The 20,984-nt window shown below is 49.8% G+C and overlaps 2 protein-coding genes across 2 annotated transcripts in view; one reads left to right on the forward strand and one right to left on the reverse strand.

Annotated features, from left to right (window-relative positions):
* On the forward strand, positions 1–16,302 carry IL10RA (interleukin 10 receptor subunit alpha). The gene is made up of 7 exons (XM_059068676.2): positions 1–164; positions 2,229–2,343; positions 2,950–3,140; positions 4,031–4,200; positions 6,190–6,337; positions 8,336–8,457; positions 11,749–16,302. Exons 1-7 carry the CDS (start codon positions 101–103, stop codon positions 12,673–12,675), a joined length of 1,737 nt encoding a protein of 578 aa, XP_058924659.1. The 5' UTR covers positions 1–100; the 3' UTR covers positions 12,676–16,302.
* Positions 8,836–20,984, reverse strand: part of SMIM35 (small integral membrane protein 35) — a 20,168-nt gene continuing 8,019 nt past the window's right edge. Inside the window, exon 4 of the mRNA XM_059070282.2 lies at positions 8,836–8,880. The gene's annotated coding sequence lies outside the window, so the exon portion shown is untranslated. The remainder of the gene's footprint in view (positions 8,881–20,984) is intronic.

Genomic DNA, 20,984 nt, shown 5'->3' on the forward strand with positions numbered 1-20,984 from the left:
CGGCCGGAGGTTTCAGTCGCAGTCCCGCAGAGCGGCGACTGGAGGCAAGCATCCCGGCTCTGGCGTCTGCTCCCGCTCCGGAGGATGCGGCTCGACCAGGATGCTGCCGCGCCTGATAGTGCAGCTTGCGGCCCTCAGCCTGCTCCTCGGCTCTCGCGCGCACGGTAAGGATCGGGGTCTAGCCCTGCCCTCTCCGCGCCCGCCCCGCTCTCTCTCCTACCGGTCGTCACTCCTACATTAAAGTTCTGAGTCCCACGGAGAATCACGTCTGGTTGGCCCTCTACGGAGAGGGGCGCTCATTATCTCCCCGCTCCCCGAATCTCCCTCATTCTGGCAAGCCTGGGTCTCAGGCTCACCCTTTGTGGACGTGGAAGAGACTGAGATTGACTAGGGGAGTGGGGAAGTATGGATAGAGAAGTTAAATGACCCCCGCCCCAAGTCACCGTCCACCCGCCTCCCTGTGAGTCATAAATTCCTCTGGCTTTTTTGTTGTTCTAGTTCAAATGAAGGGACTGCTGGTCCCTCTGGGAAATTCCTTTGATCTTAGTCTGCCTCTATCTTCCCTTAGCTCTCCGATTAATCTATTTCTGCCCCGTGCCATGTCACCCTGTCTCAGCTCTTTCCCCCCACTATTACCTGTCACCCCCCCATCGGATCATCCCTTCTCCTTCTTTAGCCCCCAATGCTTTCCCACTGCCACCTGCCCCCCTCCTCCCTACTGCTACTCCTTAGCTCTCCTAACCCAGCCAGAAATCCCGGAAAGCTTCTGCAATTGAAAAGACTAAATCCTGAAGGGAGAAAATGAAGGGGCCTGGGGCTGGAGGGACCAGGAGCGGAGGCAGGGAGAGCAGGGACTGAAACTGCTTCTACATGACGCCAGAATACGAAGTAAAACATGCAGTCACCATTCACACGATAGAGAGCTGAGCTGGGGATGTGCAGCCCAAACACCACAATGACCCACTGTGTTTTTCACTTTCTGTATACTGTTTTGAAATCGAAACACAGACTTGAGGATCAAAGACAGTATGAGAAAGAAAGCAAGGGACCGGGACAGATGTGCTTTCTAAGTGAGAATGACAGTCAGAAAAAAAGAAGCATTATTAGAGAGATGATGAGAAGTTGGAGAACAAGGGAAGCCTGGGAGTCGTTGTCAGCTGGAGAGACATTAAGGGATCGAGGAGGAGAGAAGAGGAGTTATTGCACTTGATCGGCAAGACTCTTAAAGTAGGTGTATTTATCACATTCTTAAAAATGAGAGAACAAGTTTAGAGAGGTTAAATGATTTGTCTGAGTCACACTAGCAAGTGCTAGTTTGAGGCTCTTGAAGTTAGTTTCCCATGGTGAGAGGTGTGGCTTGCTGTGAGGGGAAGACAGGAGGTGGAGAGAGGCACTGGTACTTAGTATATCACCTTGGAGCCGAGGGTGCCAGCTCTTTGTGCAAACATCCTCAGCCCAGTCTAGACCCAGGACTGCCTGTCCTACTCAGCCTAAGGCTGGGCATCTGGCTGCAGTAAAGCCCTCCTAGAAGTGAGGGGATGGGACAAGCACTCAGCTTGGGGTTCTGTGAAGAGAAACAGGTAGATGCCAACTAGCAGGATATCTGTGTACCCAAAGAACTCCAGAGAGGGGGGTCTTGGGCTAGAGCCAGGGCTGGGGCCAGGGTGGGGACCAGGTGTGGGGATGGGGAGCAGGCCTTGGGATGGGGCTGGAGCAGGGACAGGGATTGGACAGAGCCAGGGACCAGCTCATCTGAGAGCTCATTGTGGGCACATCTTAGCCCTCAGCCCCTGCCTTCTTACCTGGGATGCATCACACCCACCGTGGCTCTTCTCAGCCAGCACTTCTGCTTCTGATCACCTACAGCACAGGACAGTGATTTAAGGACACTATACTAGCTCTGGGATCAGACACATCTGGATTCAAAGGCCCACTCTACCGCTTACTACCCCCATTGACCTTGGGCAAGTCACTTAACCTCTCTGAACCTTCATTTCTTCTCTGGTAAAATTGGGGTAATAAATGCCTACCTTGTAGGATTACTGTGATAATTAAGTGAGACAATATATGTAAAGTACTTAGCTGAGTGCTCAGCTCAAGGTAAAGTGCTCAGTAAATGTGGGCTGTTAGAATGCCTGCCACCATCACCACCATCATCTCCTCCCTGACGGGGAGGTGGAGGGGGCCTCTGCTAGCTCTGGTACTGACACTGTTCTCCCTGTGGACAGAACTGCCCAGACCTTCATCTGCATGGTTTGAAGCAGAATTTTTCTACCACGTCCTCCACTGGACTCCCATCCCAAATCAGTCTGAAAGCACCTACTATGAAGTGGAGCTCCTGCGGTAAGCAAAAGGGAGGATGGAGAAAGGAGGGAGGTGAGTGAGGGAGTGGGTGAGTCCATCCCCTCTACCCACCCTGGCATGGCAAGATACCTGCCTTGTTACTGAAATGATACCGGGAAGGACCCTGGCACATATCCATCAGTTGACAAGTACTGATCAAGTCTCATATGGGCACAGTAGTGTGCTGGAAGCTCTGGGTGAGCAAGCCAAGGTATTGCCTTTACCCTCAAGATTTTTCCATCTTATTGGAAAAACAGGAAAAGCATCCATAAGCCAGTTGGAGAACAAGGAAGCCCTAAGGACTACAGATGTAGTTGGGAGAAGGGAGGAATTGGGCTGTGTTGCAGGGAGCGGCAAGTCTTCCTGGAGGAGTTGGCGTTTGAGCTACTCGTATTCCAATCTAAGAGTCTTCTAGAGCACAGAGAAATTGATACAGAGTCCCAGAACCAAGGGAGATCCCCTTGCAACTAGATGCCTCGGACTAAAGGGAATACCTTGAGGGCTATACTGTCATGAGAGCTCTCCCCTGGCCTCTTGCTTCCCTCCTAAAGGAGTTAGGTTTGAGCACAAGTTACTCTCCCAATGCCTACCCCGCTATCTCCCCAGGTACGGAGTAGAGCCCATCTACTGGAACCCCATCCGCAGCTGTAGCCAGACCCTGGTGCTGTCCTGTGATCTCACCATGCAGACCCTGGACCTGTATCATAGCAATGGTTACCGAGCCAGAGTCCGGGCAGTGGACGGAGGCCAGCACTCAAACTGGACCTCTCCCAACACCCGCTTCTCTGTGGATGAAGGTGCTTTTCCTCCCCGGGACCTCGAACATGGCTTTCAGGGTCCTTTCCAGCCAGAAGATCTAGTCTAGAACTTTTCTCTCCGTTCCCATAGCTTGCCACGTCTGCCTGGCTTCCTGGCTGGGGAGTTAGTTGCCCAAACAAGCCTGAGTCAGGCCTTTGGAGAAGGTTTAGATGAAAATAGCCAAGTTATTCAAGATTTAAAAGGGAACTGGAGTTGTTTATCCTACAGAAGAGAAATCTTGGGGTGAGTTGGGGCAGCTGAGACACGAGGGCCAGGTTGGTGTACTTGTAGGGTTCTGGGAGAGGAAGCAAATCCATAAGCACTCCGCATAGGGCAGCAAGCTGGAGGCAGAATTTCGATCAGGTCCTCCTCCCTTTAAGAATGAACTCCTCGGGGTCAGGGTGTGAGGCTTTGAAGCAGGGAGGTGCTATTGAAGCAAAGTTGGGAGTTTCTCTCTGCAGAGAGGAGAAAAGAATAAGCCCCAAATGTGATGGGATTCTTTCCTTCTGCAGATTGGGACTGACTGTGCTCTATGTGTGTGACAAGGCTTCTCTGCAGAATTCAGAATGATGCTCTTGCAGGTCATTGTCTCCCAAATGCCTGCCCACAGGCCAGTACTCCACTGACTGCAGAAACATCACTGAAGAGTGTGTTTAAAATAGACGTTTCCAGGGCCCAGCTTCCAAAATTCAGATTCACCGTGTCTTGAGTGGGTCTGGGCATCTGCGTTTTTAACACGTTCCCCAGGAAATCCTTATGTTCTGCCAGGTTGAGAAACCTGTAGCCCAGGTTTTAGGGTGGGTCAAGCTTGACCCTGGATGCCAGGTATGGATGGGGTGCCCAGGCCCTCCCCAGCCTGCAGGCCTCATGGTTTTGTCTCTCGACTCAGTGACTCTGACAGTTGCTGGCGTGAAGCTAGAGATGCACGATGGCATCATCTTTGGGGTGATCCAGCTCCCCAGGCCCAAGATGGCCCCTGCAGGCGACACATATGAAAGCATCTTCCACAACTTCCGGGAGTATGAGATTGAGGTTCGCAAGGTACCAGGACGATATAAGGTATGGGATTCCCCAAGGCCAGGCTTCCCTGTCACCTGGGCCCGAAGTGCCTTCTGCGTACCCCTGGGGAACTTTTCCAGCAGAGTTGAGAGAGCTTGTGGGGCAAGTGGGGGGAGCTGAGATGGCCTCAGCCCTCAAACCTGTGCTTCTGCCAGGTGGCAGGGAAGACAGTGCCCGCTAGGTGTCAGGCAGCTCAGGAGATGTTATAACTATTGCTTCCAACCCCCTTGCAGGTGGGGATTTTATTCCATGTTATAGATGAGGAAATGAGGCTCTCAGAGGCTATAAAAATGCCCAAGCACACTCCCATAAATGGGGGAACTGGAATCTGCAAAATCCATCCTCTTTCAACCGCAGTTGATTCTAGCCCCTTCTGGGATGGTCCTCAGTATCTATAAAATACTTCCTTTTTGCTTTTTTTTTTTAACATCTTTATTGGAGTATAATTGCTTTACAATGGTGTGTTAGTTTCTGCTGTATAACAAAGTGAATCAGCTATATGTATACATATATCCCCATATCCCCTCCCTCTTGTGTCTCCCTCCCACCCTCCCTATCCCAGCCCTCTAGGTGGTCACAAAGCACCGAGCTGATCTCCCTGTGCTATGCGGCTGCTTCCCACTAGCTATCTATTTTACATTTGGTAGTGCTTATATGTCAATGCCACTCTCTTACTTCGTCCTAGCTTACCCTTCCCCCTCCCCGTGTCCTCAAGTCCCTTCTCTACATCTGCGTCTTTATTCCTGTCCTGCCTCTAGGTTCTTCAGAATCATTTTTTTTTTAGATTCCGTATATATATGTTAGCATATGGTATTTGTTTTTCTCTTTCTGACTTACTTCACTCTGTATGACAGACTCTGGGTCCATCCGCCTCACTACAAATAACTCAGTTTCGTTTCTTTTTATGGCTGAGTAATATCCCATTGTATATACGCGCCACATCTTCTTTATCCATTCATCTATTGATGGACACTTAGGTTGCTTCCATGTCCTGGCTATTGTAAACAGTGCTACAATGAACATTGTGGTACATGTCTCTCTTTGAATTATGGTTTTCTCAGGGTATATGCCCAGTAATGGGATTGCTGGGTTGTATGGTAATTCTATTTTTAGTTGTGTTTTTTTTGTTTTTTGGTTTTTTTTTTTTTTTGCGGTACACGGGCCTCTCACTGTTGTGGCCTCTCCCGTTGCGGAGCACAGGCTCCGGACGTGCAGGCTCAGCGGCCATGGCTCACAGGCCCAGCCACTCCAAGGCATATGGGATCTTCCCGGACCGGGACACGAACCTGTGTTCCCTGCATCGGCAGGCGGACTCTCAACCACTGCGCCACCAGGGAAGCCCTATTTTTAGTTTTTTAAGGAATCTCCATACTGTTCTCCATAGTGTCTGTGTCAACTTACATTCCCACCATCAGTGCAAGAGGGTTCCCTTTTCTCCACACCCTCTCCAGCATTTATTGTTTGTAGATTTTTTGATGATGGCCATTCTGACCGGTGTGAGGTGATACCTCATCGTAGTTTTGGTTTGCATTTCTCTAATGATTTGTTATGTTGAGCATCCTTTCATGTGTTTGTTGGCCATCTGTATATCTTCTTTGGAGAAATGTCTATTTAGGTCTTCTGCCCATTTTTGGATTAGGTTGTTTGTTTTTTTGTTATTGAGCTGCATGAGTTGCTTATAAATTTTGGAGATTAATCCTCTGTCAGTTGCTTCATTTGCAAATATTTTCTCCCTTTCTGAGGGTTGTCTTTTTGCCTTGTTTATGGCTTCCTTTGCTCCTTTTCATTTTTAATACAAACTAAATCATGGTAATCACAGAGATCTTGGGCTGCCTCGATAATGTAGGGTTTTTTATCTTAGGAAAAGAACACTGAAGGCAGTTGGCCTTCGGTGCTTTAGAGCATCTCTAAAGGCCCCTCCAGCTCTCAGCTTCCATGTGGCATGGTACAAGGATATCGTGTTTACCACGCTCATTGTTTTCGTTTCAGTCCCATGACAAGATAAAACATGAAAACTTTAACCTCCCAGTCCCGAGAGGAGTGGGAGAGTTCTGTGTCAGGGTGAAACCATCTGTCAGCTCCCGAGTGAACAAGGAGGTCTGGTCCAAGGAGGAGTGCATCGTGCTCACCCCACAGTGTGAGTTGATCAGGGCTGCTGTCTGGGCAGGAGGGAGACAGGAAGGGCCTCGCACATCTGAAAAGCATTCCACTGAGGGCTGCCGATGTGGGGCACTGTGCTAGGCGCCCCCCAACTGCAACACAGCTCTCCATCCTCACGCAGCTCTATGAAAGAGCTCCTATTGTCCCCATTTTAGAGATGCAGAAACTGAGGCTCAGTACCTATAAGCAACTTTCAGGGCGTGGCCACAAAGCCAGGTCTCCCAGTTCTGCGGGTGCTTCCACTGGAGCCCAGCTGCACTCCCAGAAGCCCTGCAGCACCCCTCAGCCAGCTGTGGTGGTTCCTGTTTGTTACATTCCTCTGCTGTCTCTTCTTAGAGCTGGGGGCACCAAGGGCTTCTCGGAACTTCCCCTCCTCCCCCTCAGAGGAAAGCAGAACTGAGCTGACTTCTCCCCACTGCTGCCAAAGTCAGCAAATACTGTGCCAGGCTCTCAGCCCAGTGCTGGAAAGGGGAGGGAGGGAAGGGAATATGGCATGTGAAGGCTGTGGTTCTGCCCTCAAGGATCTTACAGTCTGGCTGGGAAGACAGGGTGTGCCCAGGGCAGGCTGCAACTAGCTACTCAGGACAACATATGTCAAGTGCCCGGCGAATCATGCCAACAGTCAGTGCGCTGAGAGCGCCAAGTCCAGTGTGGGCAGCGTCCAGCAATGACCAGAGGGACTCCTTACTTTTCTGAAGTACGTTTCAGTTTATGGCAGACACGCACAAACGCATTGTCATTTCAGCCTCACTCACAGTGAAGCAGAGTAAGACACCATCTGTGTGCCAGGCAGCCTTAAGAGCTTTTCAACATCCACTCACTGATATAGAAATAGTTTTGTATACAGGTCTGCGTTCAAATCTCAGCTTCGTCACTTATGAAATATATGACCTTGGGCAACTTGCTTAACCTCTCTGGGCCTCAGGACGCTAATCTATAAAAATAGGGACGATAATAGTATTTACCTCCTAAGGTGGTTATAAGAATCAGGTGACATAAGTACAGTAGTTCCCCCCTTATCTGCAGGGCATACGTTCCAAGACCCCCAGTGGGTGCCTTGAAAGCATGTATATATACTATGTTTTTTCTCTATACATACATACCTATGACAAAGTTTAGTTTATAAATTAAATAAAAATTTAAGACCATGCCCAAACTGACAACGTCACTACTCTTGCACTTCGGGGCCATTATTGAGTAAAATAAGAGTTACTTGAACAGAAGCACTGGATACCACAACAGTCCATCTGATAACTGAGGCAGCCAGTAAGTGGCTCAGGGGTGGGCTCTGCTTTACAGAGGGATGATTCATGTCCCGGGCCAGACAGAGTGGAGCAGTGTGAAATTTCATCATGCTACTCAGAACGGCACATGATTTAACTGATGAATTGTTTACTTCTGGAAATCTTCCATTTAATGTTTTTGGACCACGGTTGAACACAGGTAACTGAAACCATGGAAAGCAAAACCACAGATAAGGGGGGACTATTATAAAGGGCTTGGTTCATGATAAGTGCTGTGTGCTTCACAACCATCTATGAGGTAGGCACTATTATTTTGCCCGTTTCCTAGACAGTAAAACTAAGGCTCAGATAGGCTAACTAATTGGTCCACAGCCTCACAGACAGTAAGTGGTAGAGCTGGGATTTGAACCCAGGTCTGGCTGTTCCCAAAGCGTCCCTTCTTACCTGCTGTACCATCCTGCCCCACCGCTATGTATGCCTTCATGCAAGTTTTGTGCAGAGAGCTGGAGGCCATGTATCTAGTGAGGGAATCCTTCAGGGCAGAGGTTGGAGGGCCAGGCAGGGACTCCCAAGAATCCTGGCATGGCCTCCAGAGTTGTGGCCCAGAGGTAACCTGGGGGGAACGTGGGGGGTCACTCGGCCCCTCGCCAAGAGGGGCCATGGGATCCGCGGGGACTGCCCCTCCATATCCCACGGCACCAGGCTGTAAACCCATCTCTCTGGGCCCGCAGATTTCACCGTGACCAACCTCAGCATCTTCTTCACCTTTGTCCTGCTGCTCTACGGAGCCCTGGCCTTCTTCATGGCCCTCCAGCTGTATGTGCAGCGCCGGGGAAAGCTGCCCACCGTCCTGGTGAGTCTCACGGGGAGGCCACTGCCCCATCCTTCCCGGCCCCACCAGGACTCCGGGAGGCAGGGAGCACCCTCCCAGGCAGGCCCTCAGCCCTGACATTATCAGAGGTAGTTTCGTCAAGCACCACGGGGGCGGAGGGAGGGCTTGAATGCCAAGCCCAGCACGGAGAATGTTGCCTTATAGTGGCCCAGATAAGACACAGTAATCCTAACCCACCATGTGCCATTTTGTTACTATTTGCCAATAACTGGCCATGAACCAGCCCCTGTGCACTAGTACCTTGGAGTCAGGTAGTTATGGCCTCACTTTACAACTGAGGAAACTGAGGCGTAGAGAGGTTGTTGCATGCAGAGGGTCCCACAGCCAGGAAGAGTCAGGGCCGGAGCTCGCCTTTCCCATCCCTAGAGGCTGGCGATAGGTGCTCTGGAACAAGAAGACAAAGGGCTGCTGTCAGTGTGGGAGACAGCAGAGCGGAGAGGTGATGCTGAGAGGCGAGCATCTCCGGCCCTTCCCACAGCCTCTCCTCTTGCTACACAGTGCCGACAAACACCGCGTTTGCAGTCAGCCGGCCTCCAAAGTTCAGCTTGCCGCATTGAGCAGCATTTCCAGACCACAGCCCATCTCTGGCCTGGGATTCAGACTGGACCAAAGGTGGTCCCCACAGCTGACATTACTGTGATGGTCAAGGGCTCAGCTATAAGGGTGGGCTCCTTCAGGGAGACCAGGGCCCAGGGAAGCTCACAGCTGGAAGGGGACCCTCCACAAGGATCCCAGGATCTCTAGGAAAAATAAGGAGAGAGACGGAGGCCCTCTGAAATTATTTTGAGTAAGAACTCTGGGATGGGGATGGAGGGGAGAGAAGAGGGCTGGGGCTGCCTGGTGAGTGCACCAAGGGGCCTGCCCTCAGGGATGGGTAACTAGAGAGCAGAGTGGTAGGAAAGGACCGCTGGATGGGAGAGTCTTAGTTGGGCTTGGGAAAAGGCAACTAGTAAGAGAGAGGTAGCTATTGAGTTACAGTTACCAAGCATCTACAACGTGCAAAGTGTTGTACGGAAGCAGCTGAGTGATGTGGCCACTGGTCCCAAGGGGCTTGATTATGTCTGGTGGGGCAGCCAATGAATCAACTATTAAGTTTAATGCAAACCAGTGAAATGGACATAGATGCAAAAATGCCAAAGGAGATGGCAAGCAACCTCTGGTTTTTTTGTTCCTTCTGAACATTTGGATCATAGAATTGACTTGTCCTCATGAGTTGTTTCGTCCTCAAGATAAGTACAGCCCAGTTCCCTTCCTCTAACGGTCACAGCCATTACTAACTTTATAAATAACTGAGAGCACAGAGCACTTTCACATGTACTTGCTTGTTCTCATTCATTAGCCGCTTTGATCTGATCTTCAATGATTATCAAAGTAAGCAATGTTAAACAAGTGGGGATTACAAATCGAGACAGTTGAGTCCCAATTCCAGATTTATTTGTTCTTTGCTGCTGTGTGACACTGGGCAAGTCATTTAACTTCTCTGAGGTTCAGTTTTCTCCTTTAGGAAATGGAGATAATAATACTTCTTTAGAGAATTATTGGAGAGTAAAATTCAATTCACCAAGTGTTTATTGAGTGCTTTCTCTGTACCAGGCACTGTTCTAAGTATTTTACATGCATGAACCACAACTTGAGGAGGCAATACTGTCATTATTTCCATTTTGCATAGGAGGAACTAAAGCACAGAGAGGATAAATGATTTGACCAAGGTGACACAGCTGATAAGAGGCAGGCCTGGGATTTGAACCTGTGAAGTCTGGCTCCAGAATACACATCCTTAGTCACCAAGCCATGTATCAGTAGGGATCCAACCAATAAGAGTTGCATTAGAGTCATCACATACAAAGGGAACAAGGGCAGATGTGCAACAGTGAGTCAGTAAGTCAGTCAACAAATCTTTGGAGTGCCTACTATGTGCCAGCTCAGGTTTGTTTTGTTTTGTTTTGTTTTTTAATATCTTTATTGGAGTATAATTGCTTTACAATAGTGTGTTAGTTCCTGCTTTATAACAAAGTGAATCAGTTATACATATACACGTGTTCCCATATCTCTTTCCTCTTGCATCTCCCTTCCTCCCACCCTCCCTATCCCACCCCTCTAGGTGGTATACCAGCTCAGTTTAAGCTCTGGGAACAGAGTGGCCAATAAGAACAGATGACTCCTGCCCTCAAGGAGCTTCTGTTCTGTTGGGGTTGAGGACTGAGAGTGTGTGTGTGTGTGTGTGTGTGCGTGTGTGTGTGTGTGCATGTGGGGGGACAAAAAACAAAAAAGTAACTCCAGGAACTAAGTGCTAGGAAAAAATAAACTGGGTTAATGGGAAGAGAGTGTCTGGAGCACTGCTTTACCAAGGGTGATTGGGAAAGTCTCTCTGAGGAGATGACATCTGAATGGAGACCTGAACGATAAGGAGGATACAGCCATACAGAGTGCTAGGAGAGTGTTCCAACCAGGAGTAGCCTGTGCAAAGGCCCTGAGACAGCACTGTCCAGAGCAGAAGGAACACCAGTGTGGCTGGGGCACAAGAGCAAGGGGGAGAGAAGTTAAGTGACTTCCCTGGGTCTCTGGGCAATTAATGGGGAGCGAGGCCTCCTCAGCTGCTAGCTCTGCTTGTTTCACTGCCCCACGCTGCAGCCAGGCTGTGTTTATATGAGTCACTCAGGGAGCGGAGAAATTAACTCGGTGTCTCACATCCAGCGTTATAAGAGATGAAATGAATAACATGGGATAGGATAGGACAGGACAATACAATAGATCACAGTGCACAGGTAGTAATGATAAGTATTATTTTGTGAAATTGGTTTCAATCATATATGAGTTATATATTTATGGCCTATTTATATACAGGTTACCGAGTAACACATTTCTTACTTGGGGTCATAGTGAAAAGAAGTCTGAAACACATTTCTAGATCTCAATGGGTCCAGCCTGCTTTCGGGTTTGAAAAGCACTGCTGGTAGAGCCTCCTGAGAATGTTCACCTTTCCCTGCAGCCTCCCATTCTTCCTGTCATTCTGTCTGAACTCCAAGAATACAGGCTTCTGAGGTATCTGGCCTGAGTCAAACTGAGAATTGCATGAGGAGGAAAACTCAATTCTGAACCAAAACCAAAAGGACAAGTGCCAGTGTACCCCGGGCCCTGCAGGACCCCCTCTGCTGGAGCACTACCTCCTGAAGCCCTGGCCTCCCCTGGCCACACTGGGGTGGGTTCCTGCAGGTGACCCTCCCACCCCTCACTCTACCCTCTCCTCCCCAGGTCTTCAAGAAGCCCAGTCCCTTCAGCCTCATCAGCCAGCTCTCCTGCCCAGAGACCCAAGACACCATTCATCCCCTCGATGAGGAGGCCTTCCCCAAGGTGTCCCCAGAGCTGAGGAACTCGGAGCTGCACGGAAGTACGGACAGTGGCTTCAGCAGTGCCAAGCCATCCCTGCAGACTGATGAGCCCCAGTTCCTCCTCCCTGCCCCCCACCCCCAGGCCGGGGGTACTTTGGGAAAGGGGGCGACCCGGTTGCTGGAGAACAGCTGCAGTAGCGGCAGCAGCAAAAGTACAGACAGCGGGATCTGCTTGCAGGAGCCCAGCCTGAGTCCTGGCACGGAGCCCAACTGGGAGCCGCAGGTGGGGAGCGACAGCCGGGACCAGGATGACAGTGGCATTGGCCTGGTCCAGAACGCTGAGGGGCAGCCTGCGGGTGTTCAGGGTGGCTCAGCTTTGGACAGTGCTCGTCCCCTGGGACCGGAGGTGGCTGCGGGAGAAGACCCAGCTGCAGGGGCCTTCCAGGGCTACCTGAAGCAGACCCGGTGCCCAGAGGAGAGGGCAGCCGAGGCAGGCGGCCTGGAAGAAGAGTCGTCCTCAACAGATGGCCTTGGCCCCAAATTCAGGACATGCGTGGATGCTGAGGTGGACTGGCCCCTACCAGCCCTGGCCAAGGGCTATTTGAAACAGGACCCCCCAGAAATGACTCTCTCTCCCTCAGGGGCCCCAGCTGGACAGTGGAACCCACCAACTGAGGATTGGTCACTCCTGGGCTTGACCAGCTGTGGTGACCTTGGAACATCTGACTGGAGCTTTGCCCATGATCTTGCCCCTCTGGACTGCGTGGCAGCCCCAGGCGGTCTCCTGGGCAGCTTTGACTCAGACCTGGTCGCCCTGCCACTGATCTCCAGCCTGCACTCAAGTGAGTGACTCAGGCTAAAGGGCTGCTTTTGGCTTCCGCTGCACCCTGCCTGGACCCAGAGGGGCCCCAGGGGATGAAAGTGAAGCACAAGGCCAGTCTGGGCCCTTTTCTGCAAGCATAGTGAGGCCAGCGCCAGGCCCGGTAAGTGTCCAGGGCAGGAGGAAACTAAACTAGCACAGGGTACATATGTGCCATTGGCCTCCTCTGCAGACGGGGCCCTGCAGACTCTGGCGGAGCTGAGGAGGGCAGGGCAGAGATCTCCACCTCCTTGGGACACTTCCCATGTTGTAAAGGACTACTTGCTCAGGGGAGTCATGGGACTTTTTGGAGTTGTGGTGAGGCCACCAGGCTGAAGTCAGCTCAGAGAGCCAGGCCTCCCTGCTGAGGCCAGCCATGTGTCAGGGCCTCGAGCAGGATAGAGGGCTGAGAGGATGGAGGCTTCAGGGCCTTCCCGCAGGGGCCATTTCTAGGAGGTAAAGGAGGGAGCAGGGGCCAAAGGGAGCTGAGATCCAGAAGGGGGCTTCTGGCTCAGAATCCAGCGCTCTGGGGATGGCTTGTGTCCATCTGCACACAGCACCCTCTTTCAAGCAAATAGAGCAGCATCCCCCTGGGGCACTTGGAGCGACCAAGCCACACACTACCCTCACCCTGCTGCCCACACCATCTTGCTGACAGTACCAGCGAAACCATGGGTGTTTGTACTGGTCAAAACTCAGGCCTTCAGGTGGCCTCTAGGCTTGGACGCCACCTTATCTGCCCAAGAGGGTCAGGGTTAATAGGACCTGCACTGTGTTTGCTGCTGACGTCCAGCTACAGGACAGGACACTGGGGTAGGGCCTCTGTTCAATGATCAGCTGTGCGACCTTGGGCCAGCCACTTCTCAGAGGGCCTCGGTTATCCCATCTGTGACATAAAGAATCTCTAGGGGACCCTTCTAGATGGATGGATGTTAGCCAAGCTGGCTCCTGGGGTAACATCTCCAACCCCAGCTGACCCTGGGTAGGGAGGAAGCCGTGCCTGCACAGAGCCGGCTTCTCTCCCATGCCGCAGGCTAACTGATGTAGCAAGAGTACACGGCATTGTGCTGAGAGAACAACCAGACCCTGGGCCCAGAGAGGGGGCAGGTGTGGGCCCTACTTCCCCACAGTCAGTTTAGAATCTGTCTGCAAAGCCAGTTGACAATCCGTGGGCAGGGAACCTGGGAGGGGTGATAGGCCTGGGGTGTGCCCACCCCGCAAGTCATCCTCGGCCCTGTGTTCTCCATGGCATTCTGGGAATAGACATCAGGCCCAGGGAATCCAGCCAGAGCCCCCCCCCCACTCTGCCAGGAAGCTCGTAGGCGCCAGTCCAATAATAACTCCCTCTAGAAACAGGCTTGAAGGAGGGGTTTTCTCAGCGTTTCCTTGGAAGGTTTATTTATTTATTGTGTTCATTTATGTATTGAAGAGGCAGCAAGATACAGGGAAAGAGTTCTGGGTATTTCAATAGCCTAGGAGTTCTCATTCTGATTTCACTGTTTCTAGCCGTGTGACCTTGGGAAAGCCACTTTTCCTCATCTATGAAACCAGAAAACGTTGTCTGACTTGTTTCATTCATAAGGGTGTGAGGTTCCACTGAGGACGAGGATGTGAATGTGCCTTGAACACAGGCTCTGTATATGAGTGACATGTGTTTTTTCTTCCAATAAATTGTCAGAACCACAGGAATCTTGGGAAACCAGTCAGATTTCTGATGACACAGTGGCTGGTAGAGGCATCAAGTTGTTGATGTTCAAGAATGATGATGAGTCAGGTCCAAGTCCTCATGTTTACATGTATTTTCTGTGACCTTGGGCAAGTTTCTTACTAAGATCCAGTTTCTTCGTCTATAAAATGGGAATAATCATTCCTCATGGGGACGTCAGGAGGTTTAAATGAGATCACACAGAAAGAGTTACATTTACAGCTGTATAGGGAAATGGACGGTTTTTCTTGGGAACGGGTGAAGATGCAAGAGATCGTGAAAAGTGTATGTCAAGTATGTAACGAAATTGCTGAAAGAGTATGTGAGGAAAGATAATGAATGCAACGTAAGGTAAAGAGCATGTAATGTAATGAAAGATAATGAAAATGAGTGTAAATGAAAGAGTATGCAGAGGGTTCTTTAAGAAGACTGAAAAGGAAACAGTGGGACGGAAAACACTATCTTTTGGATGTGAATTCTGACAACTTGAGAGGAGACCCGACGGCCGGCCCCTCCCTTCCAGGCAGACAGCAAACCAGGCATTCCTGGAGCCCCACCAGCCGCTGCCCTCCCACCTGGAAGTCATAAGTGTGGAAGCCATCTGCATTCAATTCTAAAGGCGGCCTCCCCCTTCCACGAAAAGCCACATGTGGGTTTGAGGCTCTCCCCGAGCTCAGCCCAGCCGGTGGAACAGACCCAGGGCTTGGGGCCTGAGTTTCGGGTACACTTTGCTCTTTGTCGCAGCCTGGATCCTCCAGGAGGTGGTTGGGGACACCACATCTCTGTTCCCCTGTGTCATCTCTGATGATGCCTCTCCCCTTTTACTCTGAGAAAATAACCAGTTCTGGGGAAGCGTTGATCCTATCATCTTCAGAGAACTTGACTAATCTCATACCCTTTGGGACCTGCTCAGACTTTTGCCCCGAAGGCCTCCTTGTCAAATTGGTGTACGGGCTTGGTCACTTCCTCCTGGAAATGAGTGTTGGAGATGGCGTCTGCCCAAGGGAAAGCCCACCGGGGCAGGTTGGATGAAGCCTGGCTGAGACGTGAATAGGAAGTTTCAGAGACTAAGAGGAATCCCTCTCAAGGAACTGAGGCCAGTTTGGATGGAAGAGAGGAAGCATGGAGTAGTTCGAAGGAGAGAGTAGAGTCCGAGCATGTGAGCTCTTGCAGCAGGCTTCCCTTATGTGAAGGAGTGGGAGTTTGTGCCGGGTCTCCTCCTCTTTTAAGCTGCTTTCTGACCACCCAGCACGGTCAGGGCCATGGGAGAAACTGAGAGAGTTCTTCCCAACAGCAGTGAGACGCTGCCAGCCTTCTCGGGAATTTGGAATAAAGTCGCCAAGAGATGGCCCTGTTTGTTCCTACGCTGAGAAACCTCCTTCGGGGGCTTTTCCAAGCTGAGGGATGGGTGATTCTGCATTTCTATGAGCTAATGGAACTTCCTCTTAGTAAGGAAGATGGGAAGTGGGCCAATGTTGACTGAAGAGGAAATTCTACTGAACTCTGTTTTCCCCGAGTTTGTAAATAGCTGTAGTCAAAGAGTCTGCCTCGTCTTTCCCCAAAGATCTCCATCCCTCCCCACCCCACTCCAATGCACACACGGTCACAGGACACACACCACCCCTGAGATGGTTCCACCCACTGCACTGAACGGAGATCACAGGGCAGTGCAGGTGGAGGGTCGCTGAGCCACGCCCACAAACAGCAAAGAAGGGGGTCTTGCTGTGCCCACCTGGGATCGCACACACTGGTAACCGTGTGAGGTAGTTCTAGCGGTTAAGGCTGATTTTATCAAACCCCAGTCTAGAGGACACTAGGTACTAGAAGGCATGACTCATCTATTTCCTGTAGTGTTCATGGGTTTGGGGGTTTCTTTTAAAGCAAAACCACAATTAAAATATTTTTATTTATCATTTATGATCCCTTTTATTGATGAGCCACCACACCTCACTATCAGCTTGATCTTAACTTAACTTCTCTACCTGACTTGCAGATGAGGCTAAAGATTCATGATGGCCCCTTCTCCTTCTCCTTCCATAGTGGGGTGGGATGGGGGTAGGGGTGGTAGTCAGCTCTGGTTTCTCTCCCTCTTCTTGTAAGGATACTTTTTCCACTGTGAGGGCTCCTCTCTCACAACCTCATCTAACCCTAATCATAAAGGCTCCACCTCCTAATACCAGCACATTAGGGGTTAGGGCTTCAACATATGAATGGGGGGACCACAAACATTCAGTCCACGACAGAGGCTTAAACAATAATCCAATTAAATGAGCAGGGACAGTGGGAAGAGAGAGGAAGTGACAGATTCAAAAGACAATTTGAAGGGAGAATTGGCAAGACTTGATGACAGCCTGGAGTGAGAGAAATAGGAATCAGAGGTACTAATCATACTTCAATGTGGATGATGAGAAAAGTGAAATATGGCCGTGGAAGGGAGACATGGGCATGGGGGAAAAGGGGAGATGGTGAGTTCTGGAGTTGATATGACAGGTCAGCCAAGGAGAAGATCCTCCAGCAGTTGGCAAGGCAGGCCTGGCACTGGGTGAGGGCTCAGAGCTGAGGATTCAGATATGAAAGCCTTTGTGCTATGACCCACTTAGGTCAAGTTCACATTCAAAGGTATGGAGAAGACCACCAAGCTCCTCTGCAGCCAATATACAGTTAAAATACTCGCCACATGATCGCCCATCTAGAGGAAAAGCAGGCTGCCATTCCTCTGCTCTTAGCCATGCTTATGCTGGGCACCTGTCTTGCAGACCCCACTGTCAGTGGTGCCATGTTGTTCCTTGGACAATCACAGCCCATCACAAGGGTGCAGCTGAGTGTTTTTAGTAAATCAGCTGACCTGTAGGGCTGGTTAGCTCTGGAGTAGGCACAGGGAGGTGTGCTGGTGAAGACTGGTACATGACCAGCAAAGGTCTGGGTGTGGGTGCCACACCTATATACCTCTACCTGCACAAGGAAGGAGGGGCTGGTGGAGGTTAAGTCCTCATTATGGCCCTGGAGAGAACAGAAACATTCTTCAGGATCCTGCTACCTAGTCATGCAAATCCTAGGCATCCCTCTACTTATCCCCCAGGGCACTCAAGTCACCTGGGGGTACTTGTCTTCCTAAGCTTTTCCTCAAGGCCCAGAATTTCTAAGGCTAGTTCCCAGGGACCTGCTTAATAAACAAGTTCCAGGTGATCAAGTTGCAGGTGATTCCCCTATACATTAAAGTCTGAGAGTCACTGCTTTCGAGAATAACTTAATGATTTGCTGCTTGTTCTATTAAACTCAACCCTTCTCTCCTCACTGCTCCTAGATGGTATCACCCAGTCCATACCTTTAAATGCCATCTGGATGCTGGTGACTTCCAAATGCCCAAGCAGGACTCCTCCCTAACTCTGCTGCCTCCTGAGCAGCTCCATTTAGATGTCTAGTACGCATCTCAAAAATATGTCTGCACAACATCATTAATCATTAGAGAAATGCAAATCAAAACTACAATGAGATATCATCTCACACCGGTCAGATTGGCCATCATCAAAAACTCTAGAAACAATAAATGCTGGAGAGGGTGTGGAGAAAAGGGAACCCTCTTGCACTGCTGGTGGGAATGTAAATTGATACAGCCACTATGGAGAACAGTATGGAGGTTCCTTAAAAAACTAAAAATAGAACTACCATAAGACCCAGCATTCCCACTCCTGGGCATATACCCTGAGAAAACCATAATTCAAAAAGAGTCATGTACCACAATGTTCATTGCATCATTATTTACAATAGCCAGGACACGGAAGCAACCTAAGTGTCCATCGACAGAAGAATGGATAAAGATGTGGCGCATATATACAATGGAATATTACTCAGCCATAAAAAGAAATGAAACTGAGTTATTTGTAGTGAGGTGGATAGACCTGGAGTCTGTCATACAGAGTGAAGTAAGTCAGAAGGAGAAAAACAAATACCGTATGCTAACACATATATATGGAATCTAAGAAAAAAAATGTCATGAAGAGATTAGTGGTAGGACGGGAATAAAACACAGACCTACTAGAGCATGGACTTGAGGACATGGGGAGGGGGAAGGGTAAGCAGTGACAATGTGAGAGAGTGGCAGGGACATATACACACTACCAAATGTAAATTAGATAGCTAGTGGGAAGCTGCCGCACAGCACAGGGAGATCAGCTCGGTGCTTTGTGACCACCTAGAGGGGTGGGGTAGGGAGGGTGGGAGGGAGGGTGACGCAAGAGGGAAGAGATATGGGAACATATGTATATGTATAACTGATTCACTTTGTTGTAAAGGAAAAACTAACACACTATTGTAAAACAATTATACTCCAATAAAGACAAAAAAAAAAAAAAGGATAAACTAACACACTATTGTAAAACAGTTATACTCCGATAAAGATGTTTAAAAAAAATATGTCTGCAACAGAACTCCTGACTCCCTCACACACTCATTCCTCCCCCGGTCTTCCCCTCCTGAGTAAATGGCACCATCATTTACCCAGTTGTTCGTAACAAAAAACCAGGAGTCATCCCTTCACAACCCGCATCTGATCCATCAGGTATGTCCTACCAGCTCCACCTTCCAAACAGATGGTGAAGCCAACCACTTGTCACCACCCCCACGTGATCATCCTGGTCAAATCCATTATCATGTCTCACCTGGACCACTGTTCATCCCCTTCCTTCCCCTCTATTTCCACTCCTGCTCCATTAGTCTAATCCAGCATGATTTGTACAGTCTACTTACTCTAGTGCAGTAGCCAACGTGATCTTTATAACATATGACTCAGGTCACGTTATTCCCCTGCTGGAAGCCCTCTCCTCTGCTCTTGGTCCAAATGGGTGGTAAAATCCAGATGAGCTGCTATCGGCCCACTCTCTCGACACACCTGCTGCAGCCTCCTCCTGCCCACTCTGCTTCAAGCTAATTTCCATCTCAGGTCATTTGCCCTTGTTCCTCCCAGGTCTTATCCTGCATTCCCTCCTCATTTAATTCAAGTGTCTCCTCAAATGGAGACTCTGAAGAAGTCTCTCCTCACCACCCTCCCCAAGTATCCGCCCCATCTCTACTTCCTCCCTCTATCCCCAGCTTATTTCCTTCAGAGCACTTATCATTATCTGAAGTGACATGATCGATTTATGTGTTTATTTGCTCATAGTCTGTCTCTCCCAATAAAATATAAGATCTGTCAAGACAGGGACTTTATCTCTTTTGTTCACCCCTACATTCCCAAACTTCAGTTTGTATTTGTTGAAGGAATGAATGAGCAAGTAAATAAATGAATACAGACTTACAATATAAGGCTGGAAGTGCTGCCTTAGCCTAGATTGCCCCATCCAGGAGCAGAGCCTGATTCAAGGAATTGTGGGCAGGTGGTTTATTTAGAAGGCAATCAGCGAGGGAGCAAGAGTGAGGGAACAGGAGAAGGAAAAGCCAAAACAAGAATATGTTATCAGGCTGGTCATGCTGGGAGCAACTGGGCCCTGATCCCACTGGAATGTTTCTTGGAGCATAGAGAGGCCTCTTCCAACTGTCCCCGGAGCACTGATAGTAGAAGTCCTACGCCATCAGCTGCTGAACTTCACTGGCTGGGGCTTCCCCCAGAGATGCTGGCTCATCTGTACTCTCGGGCTGCTGGTGAACAGGGCCGCATGGGCTCCCCCAGAACAGAAGGAGCCAGGGCAGAAAGCAAGTGATGTGCAGTGGGCACTGCAGAAGAGACTGGTTAGCACAAAGTCAGTCAGAGCCCACTCAGAACTGGCCAGAATCGGGGGTGGAGCCAAGAGGATGTAAGGGATCATAAGAAGCATCAGCTGAACGTGCTGTGATGGAGATGTGCACAGCGGTCCATAGGAGGGGCATTTGGTCCAGCTAGAGCGTTCAATGCACATTTGTTGGACTGAATTGAAAGGAGTAAAATACACGATTTATTAGATTATGCTAAGTGAGGTTGGGAGACTTCCAAAACTTGAGATATTGTAAGATCTGAGCCCACAGTTCAAACCTGGGGCAAAGAAACCACACGTCTAGTAGAACAAGCACTGTGTGGCATGATACAATGGAGTGAAGAAAGCAAAACGCTCACATGGAGGAAGCGCCCATCAGTCCACCCGGGCTGAAAGGACCAATCCCTGGACAAGCTTCCAAGCCAAGGTGGCTGGTCTGGAGATGCCCCAAGGGCAAAAGGGAAGAGGCAACAGACCCAGCGAGTGGAAAGAATGCTCAGGAATGGAATGGAACTCGGGAGACCTGAGTTCTACCGTCACCCAGCTCAATCTTGTCATGTCAACTCTGGGCCTCAGTCTTCTCATCTGCCAAATGGAGAGAGTAATCTTCCATCTGACTCCTCTCGTGAATGCTTTGGGCACACTGCTGTCATTGAACATACAATATTCTGTGCTCATCTCACTGTGAGCTCTTGGAGGGCAGAGACTCCTCTTGATTTCTCTCTGTATCCTTCACACCCAGCCAAGGGCTAATATATAGCATAGGCGCTCAGTACATTTTTGATGAATAAATGAATGCCTGAAGGAGTGGATTTCCTCACAGAGAAAAGCATGGGAAAGACGTTGAAGTAGGATAATGTCCAAACATG

This window comes from Kogia breviceps, chromosome 7 (genome assembly GCF_026419965.1).
Source record: "Kogia breviceps isolate mKogBre1 chromosome 7, mKogBre1 haplotype 1, whole genome shotgun sequence".
Lineage (NCBI taxonomy): Eukaryota > Metazoa > Chordata > Mammalia > Artiodactyla > Physeteridae > Kogia > Kogia breviceps.